This window comes from Temnothorax curvispinosus, unplaced genomic scaffold (assembly GCF_003070985.1).
Source record: "Temnothorax curvispinosus isolate PA1 unplaced genomic scaffold, ASM307098v1 QBEX01004119.1, whole genome shotgun sequence".
NCBI lineage: Eukaryota > Metazoa > Arthropoda > Insecta > Hymenoptera > Formicidae > Temnothorax > Temnothorax curvispinosus.
In genome coordinates, this window is record NW_020213899.1 from 12811 (window position 1) to 23860 (window position 11050).

At 42.2% G+C, this 11050-nt stretch overlaps 1 protein-coding gene across 1 annotated transcript; it reads right to left on the reverse strand.

The window, feature by feature from the left end:
- Window positions 1-7857: 7857 nt before the first annotated feature.
- On the reverse strand, window positions 7858-11002 carry LOC112453185. The gene is made up of 3 exons (XM_025013793.1): window positions 10247-11002; window positions 9710-10156; window positions 7858-9570 (listed from the first exon to the last, which is right to left on the reverse strand). Exons 1-3 carry the CDS (start codon window positions 11000-11002, stop codon window positions 7858-7860), a joined length of 2916 nt encoding a protein of 971 aa, XP_024869561.1.
- Between the last annotated feature and the right edge of the window lie 48 nt (window positions 11003-11050).

Below are 11050 nucleotides of genomic sequence, written 5' to 3' on the forward strand. Positions count from 1 at the left end.
GTCCGCAGTTGGTGCGGCAGCATAGTAAAATTTAACATAAAATTTTCTCCGTGAAGTGGCATCGGTAGTATCCCCCGAGCGAATGGGGATACAAATATTAGCGGACCCCATTTTATATTGCACTCCCTTCCACACTGTAAACAGAGCTCGTTTTCAATAAACAAATTTAATAGATGTGACATGGATGATGTCCAGATAATCCCATGTGTTGATCCTTTATTATAAACATCACGGACACTGCCACCAACCATACACCAACATGTTTTAAGGCAAGAGCTCGACTCGCAATTATCTGCAGTTTTAATGATATGCAATACAGAATGCTTGGGACACCATGTGTCATTGCCAGTAAGTACGTTTCGAAATCCAACTTCTCTGCCACGAAGCAAGCGCACCATCGACGAGCAATAGCGTCTGTCCGTTCCCATACTGTATTTTTTACAGATATATTAACTCTCAACTGCGCAAGTAAAACTGCGCGAGTAACTCTCGACTGCGCTCTAGAATCCTCGCAGATATTTTTTTCTGCGATCTGAAAAATGCAAGTTTGCATTTCAGCCAAGCGTCGCTGCTGCAGGGTAACCACCACCACCACAATTCACATATATGTTAAATGTGATATATTTGTCAAGAACATACGTGTCTCGCGATGATGTCATTGAACACGTGCAAAACTGCAAATTTTGCAATTTTGCATAAGTCAATGGAGCGTTATTGTTTTCAAGAACATGTCGCGACGTGTCACGCGATGATTTTATCGAACACGTGCAAAACTGCAAATTTTGCAATTTCGCATAAATCAATGGCGCGAAATCGTTTTCAAGAACATACGAGTCTCGCGATGATTTCATCGAACACGTGCAAAACTGCAAATAGCGCCGATGTACGGCTGCATTGATACAGATCAAATCACCGAAAGTCAATGGCGCAATATCGTTTTCAAGAACATGTCTCGCAATGATTTTATCGCACACGTGCAAACTGCAAATTTTGCAAATAGCGCCGATGTACGGCTGCTGAGATGAAATTAGATATGATAAGCAAATGATACATCATTAGTAGAATATAAAATAAATAATCTGGGGGATACGCTCAATAGTCAAGAATTGGAAGTCGTGAGTGCAACAAATGGCGTTAGGAAGAGGATTGTGCAATAACATGGAGCAAGAGTTGTTGGAGCAATCCACCCTTTTAAATTCGAGGGAAGACTTTGCCGCGTGGGAGCAACGATGTGACGAGTTTATCGAATCGTTGGAAGAACAAAACCGAATTAAACGGCCACGATTATCGATTGGTCTCAAACAGTCGTTGGTTGCTTGTATCGCACGACTCGAAGGTTTGAAAGATTCGGTACGTCAACGTTTCGTGCATGTGGGTGCAGGATACAGTGCGAGTGAGAGGACTCAGATGGCGCGAAATAGATACGGTTTTTGAAAGCCGTATACTGACCGGTGCGGTAATAAATTCCAAACACATCGAGCCTCGTCAATTTCTCAAACATGCGATAGAAATTGTACTCGATCGTGTGCGGAACGTCATGCAACGGCACGACAATGTAAAAATAAACACAATGATTAATGGTGAATTTGTTGCGGGTGACAAACGCGCAAATAAAAGTATCGCAACGAGAAACAGTGAACTCTTTCGTGAATCCGATCTGTGTGAGTGGTACAAGCGACATGTCATCGAGCCTACCTTAGCAAAGCTGGAGGAATTCCAGGAACGTGATAGCGGATCGGTGTTGTCGCGTATACTCAATTTAATGGTAAATGTGAACAAATATAATCCATTGCACGCGGGGTGTTTTGTGGAAATACCGCAAGAAATTGAAAAAAAGAATTCGGTGATAAACGTGCGATCAATGGACAATGCATGTTTCGCATGGCCAGTGGTGGCTGCTCTGCATCCAGCCCAAAGAAATGCAAAACGGGAATCGTCGTATCCTCATTACACGTTGGTGCTAAATCTTACGGACATTAAGTTTCCAATGACATTGAATCAAATTAAAAATTTTGAAAATCACAACATCTCCATCAACGTCTACATCATCGAGAAAAAAAACAAGGAAGTTGCTATCCTGCCAATACGGGTTACTGACCGAAAGATGGACAGACATGTAAATCTGCTGTACGTGCATGACGACAACGTGGGACATTTTGCATGGATTAAGAACCTATCCCGCCTCGTGAGCTCGCAACTGAGTAAAAAAGAGCAGAGGAAATACTTTTGCGATCGGTGAGTATACATCCTAATAAATAATGAAAATAATTCATACGTAAAAGATATATTGTAAAAAAAATTTCATTATTTACAGATGTTTGCACTACTTCGGCTCCAGCGAGAAATTGGAAGCCCGCACCGTCGACTGTCGGGAGATGAACGACTGCGCGATCAAGTTACCGAGCGATAACGACAAGTGGTTGGCCTTTAAGAATCACAACAGGAAGGAACGAGTTCCGTTTATCGTATACGCCGACCTGGAATGTACCCTGGAGAAGATGGAAACGGATCCGAAAACGTCCAGGTACACATATCAACATCATCGCGTGTTTAGCATAGGGTACTACGTGCATTGCTCGTACGACGAATCGGTTATCCGCGTATCGGTTTCGTCGCGATAAGGATTGCGTCGCGTGGTTCGCCGAAGAGCTAAGACGTTTAGCTCACGACGTAAAAACTATCTCGTCTACTAATTTACCCATGGCAGATTTCTCGCGAGACGAGTGGAAAAAGTTTAACAGCGCAACGCACTGTCACGTGTGCGAAAAACCGTTTAAGCCAGACGACGTGCGAGTACGCGACCATTGTCACCTGACCGGTCGATACAGAGGTCCCGCGCATTCTAATTGTGACTTAAATTATAAGATTCGCATTGCATTCCCATAGTTTTTCATAATTTATCGGGCTACGATGCACATTTTATTATAACAGAAATAGCAACAGCGTACGAAGGACATGTAGACTTACTCCCAATCACAAAAGAAAAATATATTTCGTTTACGAAAAACGTTCAAAGCACCAAAGATAAAGATAAGAAAACTTGCGTCAAATTGCGATTTATCGATTCGTACAAGTTTCTCACCGCTAGTCTCGATAAATTGGCATCTTATCTCAGCAAGAATAAACTGCGAATATTGCAACGCGAATTTTGTAAATTATCCGCAGAAAATTTTAATTTTCTGACACGAAAAGACGTATTTCCGTACGAGTACATTGACTGCGTCGAAAAGTTGGAGGAGTTGTGTTTACCACCGCGCGACTCGTTTTACAGTTCATTGACAGGTGACACCGTATCCGAGAGCGATTACGCGCACGCCGTCAACGTCTGGCAGCGGTTCTCCATTTGAACGCTCGGTGATTACAGCGATTTATATCTCAACTCAAAACCGATGTCTTGCTGTTGGCCGATATCTTTGAAAATTTTCGCGATAGCTGCGTCGCGAGTTATGGACTCGATCCGGCGTATTATTATACTCTACCGGGTTTTACGTGGGATGCTATGTTGAAGCATACGCGTATCAATTTTGAATTGCTCACCGACATTGACATGGTCATGTTTATCGAACGCGGTATACGCGGCGGTTTGAGTCAATGTTCAAACAGATATGCGCTGGCCAACAACAAGCACATGCAGTCGTACGATCCATCGAAACCGTCGTCGTACCTGATGTATTTCGACGTAAACAACCTGTACGGCTGGGCAATGAGTCAACCATTGTCATACGCCGATTTTCAATGGGTCGACGACGTAACCGATTTTAATGTTATGGATGTCGCTTTGGATTCCTCGATAGGATACATTCTCAAAGTCGACTTGGATTATCCGCAACATCTTCACGACGCGCACACTGCCCTACCGTTCTGTCCGACGCACGATAAACCACCCGGTAAGCGGCAGGACAAGCTCCTCGCAACATTATACGATAAGAAACGTTATGTCATACATTATCGCAACCTGCAGCAGTGTACTCGTCACGGTCTCCGTATATCAAAGATTCACCACATATTGAAATTTGCGCAATCTCCATAGCTTCGCGATTATATAGACCTCAATACGAAATTTAGAACATTGGCCAAGAATAATTTCGAGAAAAATTTATACAAATTGATGAACAATCCAGTGTTTGGCAAAACCATGGAGAATGTGCGCAATAATCACGTTGACGTGCGACTTGTGACTCATTGGGAGGGTAGATACGGCGCGGAGGCAATAATCGCGAAACCAAATTTTCATAGCCGAAGCGTCTTTTCGGAGAATTTAGTAGCAATAGAAATGCAAAAACTCGAGGTGAAGTTCGACAAACCAATCTACGTAGGTATGTGCATCCTCGATATATCAGAGAGAAACCTGAGAGCGGCCATCCCGCTTCAGGGGACGCCTGTCCTAATCTGCTCTCTGAGAAAGTGGACGTCAACTACGGCGTTACGCTCGGTAACAATCAGAGAGATCTCGGGTAACAATACATGGGTTCGTATCCGTGCTATAGTTCGTGTCCGAACTACTCAGATGGAGGGGATGTGCTGGTCGCGCAAGCCCCTCCTCTGTCAGTGTATGCTCGGATTGCTCGGCACTCGGCAAGCTTCGCGCGGGGAGAGAAGGGCAGACATACGATCTGCTGTTTCCTTCTCTCTTGAGCTGTAGAGGCCACGCATTTCGGATATCGCCTCTCATGTCTCGCCGAGTGCCGAGTCTCGAGTTGGCAAATCGATGATGCGCTATGTTACATTTAAGGTAAACATCCCAGTGGCCGGACGGTTAAGCATGATTTGTCATAAATAATACGATTTGTAATATTTAGAAAGATGTTTAATATAAATATTTGTATTCATTCGAAAACTTAAGATTCCCTTAAGCAGGAAAAAATTATTTTAACTCACATATATCAATTAATAATTTAATATTTACATAAATAATGGAGCGTGTCAATGTACCAGTGGCCGGACAGCTGAAATAGGTTGTGGCTTAGTGTCCGGACATACTTGTCCCAGTGGCCGGACAGCTGAAATAGGTTATATAAATTGATAAATTATCGGTGAGTAGTTTTAAAAAGTCTCACATGCAATTAAATGCCTTTAGAAACATGTAATTATTACACTTACCGCAAAAATCTATCGATTCCAACAAGCGACACTGCATGACATAACCTCTCATTTTTTAACAAATTGCGTTCGCACATCCGGCGATTGGGAATTCTGATATTTTTAATGTACCAGTATCCGGACACTCAAAATTATCGTTTTAATTGTGATTTTTAAGATGAATTTCGTCAAAACGAGCTTCTAACTAATCATTAAAATTAGATAATTGATTATTTATTTACAAATATAATTAGATATCCAATTTTTATATTATTAGCTACATGCTTGCGCTTAACGAATCTGTTAACGATTGGCCATCATTTTCACAAACAACAGACACATGCTCGTTTAATCAATTTTTTTAAATACAAAAATGTTTAATTAGGTTTACTTCTTTTTCCCAATTAATTGTTAAATATTAAAGTTTTTTTTACAATAATTATTATTTTCATTTTTAATTGTTTAAATAAATAGTAATATTTTTCTCCAATTTGTCCGGCCACTGGGACGTGTCCGGCCACTGGGATGTTTACTTTATGTTTATATTTACGAGTTTTAATTGTTATATTTATAAATATTGCAATTATATTTATAAAAAAATTGCAAATTAATAAATGAATTTTATTAAACATAAAATCGCGTATGATCATGTACTTCCGTAGTTTTTGTACCGTTAAAATTAAACATAAAATTAATTAATTAAATAAATATTTATAAACATAAAAACTAAAATTCGTAAATGTAATGTATAGAAATTCCTGTTCTGGCCAATATGGTTTTTTATCTAGAAAAAAAGTCATATTAAAAACATTAACTTTGACAAAATATTTAAATTTAATATTTAAATGCATAATAATAGTAAAATATTAACTATCAAGAAAAAAAAGGTAGTTTATAGTGTTCTTTTTACTCTTATTAAATTTGCCAAATCACGAGCACCAAAAGAGGGATATTGGATTAAAATAAAAACAATTTATTATACAAATAATGCACACGGTTAATGTTTCGACTATAGTTAGTCTTCTTCGGAACGGATTATTACGAAAGAAGAAGATAAATATCAAGAAACATGATAATTAATGTTCATTTAACATACTAAAACATTAAACATTAGTCAGACTAAAACATTAAACAATCACCTAACAAAATAAACAATAATCTAATTGAATCACAAATATAAAAACGCCGGAATAATCGAATAAAACCATGGCAAGATAAATTTATATTTATATTGAGAAGTGGTAAAATCTCTTCCGTCAGGAAGAAAATGTAAAAAATTATTAACGGGGGTATTTTGATTTAAAAGATCATTAAAATATATATTTTGCAGGAATTTTTTATAAGGAAACGAAGAAAGTGAATAATGTTAAACTTTGCATGTTCACTTCACCTTATTTTAAAATTTTATTTTTATTTTTTAAGTAACAAAAATGCTTTTCCTTTCTATTATATTATAGGTATTCTGGTCACTAGAAGGTATAAATGACAGACGGTGTAAATAATTCTAGCTGTTCTATAGGTATCTGAAACGCAAAAAGCTAAAATTTTCTTATTCAGAAGAAGTATATGTGGTTATCGTCTGAACTAAAACTAAACCAATATTTCTATTCTAGGCAGCCTTTTTATCAAAAATATTATTAATCAATATTAAATAAACAATTTACGGTCTGAGCTTGAATTTTATAGTAGCCTAATAATATTTTTTATATACTATATTTACATATTTTTTTCAACCTTAATAAACTACGCGCCGACTAACTTGTCAGACTTATAACACAGCTCCTATTGGAGTAGTAAAATCCCCTCACTCCCCTCTAATTAAATCGATTTAAATAATGTTGGAGTAGTAAAGAATTTACTACTCCAACAGGAGCTGTGTTGTAAGTTTGACAAGTTATGTCGGCGCACAGTTTATTAAGGTTGGAAAAAATATACGTGTAATACACAAAAAATATTATTAGGCTATTAAGATCCAAGCTCGGACCGTAAACGGCTTATTTAATATTGATTGATTGTATAACGGTCATAAAACGGGGGGTCTTATTTCTCTTATATTATTAAAAATATTATAACTTTTTTTTTAATTTTGTTAGTATTTTATTAAAAGAAAAAAACTAATAAACGTGTTTTGAATAGGCCTCGTGGCCTCCACGCAGTTGATCGAGCGGCTGCTTCCTCAGAATCGGGCGTGGTCGATAAAGAAAGGGATTCACTTCTCTGCGTTGAATATTAATTATAAAGTCACTCGGATGGTACAATAAAAGCACGGTCTATCGCTCGACTTAACGGCACGTGCGATTCGTACGACGATCACGATGATTCTCTGCGGTAGTAGTGGCGGCAGTGGTGGGAGACGCCGCTGCGAGCACGGCCGTAACTAGGCGGAATACTACGAGAGCGCCCGCGAATAGCAGGCACGACAACGCGGGGTAATCGTGGATCGGTAAAGCAGGAGCGGACCCGGTTACACATCATACATCGCCGCCCCCCTTGAAAGGACGTACTTTCAAAACAAAAGAACAAAACGTAAAAAGTAGTCTCTTACATCAGAATGGTTACATGACACTCCTTCGAATTGGAGTCGCATATAGTACAAAGATTAGTATAACTAAGTTTGGAATCTAAGATGACTAGGTCAAACATAAAATAAAATAGCATTCGCACTTATGATTAAATAGACGCTTGTGATATAGGAGTGGCAACCAAAGGGCTTCGCAAAAATCTTAACGCTAATTATGACTGAACGCGAAGTTTGACGTCCACGCGAGACGAGTATACTTAAGTGTCTATGGGTAACACCGCGAGCTTAGAAAGAGGTCTTGTGAAGTCACCTTTCGCTGTTCGGACGGTGGCAACCCTCGTGACGCCGTCGGCTCCGGTGTGAACATTCTGAACTCGCCCCAACAGCCACTGCAAAGGAGCTAGGCCTTGCTGTTTTATGAGCACTAATTGCTCGGGTTTTAACTGTACGCCCTTGTTGGCCTTCCATTTGGTTCGTTCTTGCAAAGAATTAAGGTACTCAGTGCTCCATCTATGCGAAAAATGTTGTCTTATTTGCTCTACTCTTTGCCAGCGCGTAAGCCGATTTTCGTTAATGTCTTGTAAGTCGTGACAAGGGAAACTATTCAAGGCTGTACCGACAAGAAAATGACCGGGACTGAGATACGCGAGATCATTTGGATCGGCGCTCAGTTGCGTGAGTGGTCGCGAGTTCAGGATTGCTTCCACTTCGCAGAGTACCGTCTGCATTTCTTCGAATGTTAAATGCGCTTGGCCTATAATTCGAGTCATGTGATACTTGGCCGACTTTACTGCGGCTTCCCATAGACCGCCGAAGTGCGGCGCGTTAGGCGGGATAAAGGACCAAGAAGTTTCCTGCTCGCGAACAAACTGGTTTATATCGTCTCGAACCTGATTATCGTTAATTAAGTCGTAGAACTCTTTGATCTGCTTATGCGCCCCTACAAACGTGGTCCCATTGTCGGAATATATGCAAGCGGGTTTGCCTCTTCGGGACATGAAACGCCGGAGTGCGCTAAAGAAGCTTTCCGATGTGAGATCACTTACTAATTCGATATGTACGGCTTTCGTGGAGAAACACACAAAGATAGCGATGTACGCCTTGTGAAAGCGGGCATTACGTCGCTTGCCCTCCTTTACCATGACGGGTCCGGCATAATCGACACCACAATGCGAGAATGGCCTTGAAACGGTAACGCGAGTAGAAGGCAACGAGCCCATTATAGCTTCTGATTGGCTCGGTTTAGCTCTGAAGCATGTTACGCAGTTTCGGATAATTTTTCGCGCGGTTGAGCGCAGCGACAAAGGCCAGAATCTCTGCCTGACTGCGGCCATAGTTGCCTGAGTGCCAGCATGCATGTTACGCACGTGTTCTCGTCTTATCGTACGTTTTGTGAGCTCATGATCGCGAGGTAGTAATATGGGGTGGCACGCGTCGAATTTTAACTCAGAATTCTTTAATCTACCCCCCACCCGGATTAGCCCGGTTTCGTCTATGAAGGGAGACAGGGAAAGTATCTTGCTGGACGCGCTAACCGAGTCCCCTTTGGTCAGCGCTCTGTACTTGTCGGGAAATGAGCTTCTTTGCACTGCTTTGCACACAACGCCCAACGCGTGCGACATCTTGTTGTGAGAAACGGATTCGGTGGCCGGAGTCGGCCAATGCGCCTTGTTGAACCTGAGACAATACGCTATGATGCGGCATATCTTGCCCAAGTTTGAATGCTTTTTGATTAATCCGTCGACGATCGAAGGACTGATGATGACGACGGCTGCCGCTACTTCTCGTGTTTCGGGAAAATCATCTCCTAGGCGAGTGATGTCCTTACTTGGCCAGCGGTCTTCTTCGTATTGCAGAAAGGTAGGTCCATGCCACCATAAACTTGCTTCCACGAGTTCGTGCGGATGTAGTCCGCGTGATAGTATGTCGGTGGGATTGTCTGTGGACGGAACGTGCCTCCAATCTTCTATCTTGGTTTAACGTTGTATCTTACCAACTCGGTTGGCAACGAATATCTCCCACCTCCGGGAAAGCGAAGTTATCCAGTATAGTGTGATGGTAGCGTCAGACCAGAAAAACTTCTTGAATTGCGTCGATCGATGTGCTGACCTTGTCCATCAATTCGGCCAATAACAATGCCGCTTGTAGCTCCAGCCTTGCCAGCGATATGACCTTGAGCGGGGCCACGCGGGATTTCGAGCAAAGCAACTCGGTGCGGTAGCTGGTGCCGAGTTTTGTCCGAAGGTATATACAGGCTCCGTATGCTTTTTGGCTGGCATCGCAGAATCCATGTATTTGTATTAGCTGGGGATCCGTGGCAAGCTTGACGCACCGCGGAACTCGTACTTGTTTCAAGACCGACAATTGTTCCTTCAGCCTTGACCAACGCGCGTGGATGTCTTGTGGCACTGACTCGTCCCAATGGCTACCTGACTTCCACAGGTCTTGCAGGATGAGTTTCGCGACCACGATGACAGGTCCGAGAAGACCGAGGGGGTCGAATAACCTGGCAACGCCGGATAATATTGTGCGTTTGGAGACAGTACTGTGGCTCTCCTGAGTGTCGTGAGAAACTTGAAATGTGTCTCTGATGTGATCTCATTGCATTCCGAGAATGCGTGAGTTTGCATCGCTGCAAATTTCTACTGGCTCGTGGTTCTGATCCTGGACGTCCTTTAATAATTCCGGGCAATTGGATGCCCAGTTGCTTAATTCGAACGCTCCTAATCGTAGTATTTCCACCACTTGATGGCGAACTATTTCTAGATCCTTCTTTGTGTTGGCCCCGGTCGCGACGTCGTCCACGTAACAACCTTCCTTGAGGTGGATCGATCCCACCGGGAATCTCAATGCGTTTTTCTCGGCTAGATCGTTCAGGCATTCCGTGGCTAGATATGCGGCAGCTGCGGTGCCGTAGGTGACCACCAGGGATTCGTATGCCTTGACGTCGTGATTGGGCTTGCTCCGCCACAATATTCGTTGAAGATGTGTCTGCGATGGGTCGACCAGAATCTGCCGATACATCTTAATTATATCGGCCACGAAAACGTATAGAAAGAAGCGGAAGCGAATCAGGAGGGAAATCAACTCTGGCTGGACGACTGGTCCCACTCTGAGCGCGTCGTTTAGAGACACTCCAGTAGTAGTTTTGCAGGATGCATCGAATACCACACGTATTTTGAGTGACTGCCCAGCCATTTTAACTACACTGTGGTGAGGCAGGTAGACGGCCGGCGGGTCATCATCAGGTTGCTCGTCTACCAATTTCATGTGGCCGAGTGCGATGTACTCCTGCATAAAGCGCACGTAGTGCTCCTGTAGGTTGGGATCACGCTTGAAACGCCTCTCCATGGCTAGCAGTCGCTTCATCGCGATGTCCCTGGACTGTCCGATTTTGGCCATCACGTGCTCCTTCACCGGAAGCTTCACAACGTATCTACCGGACTGATT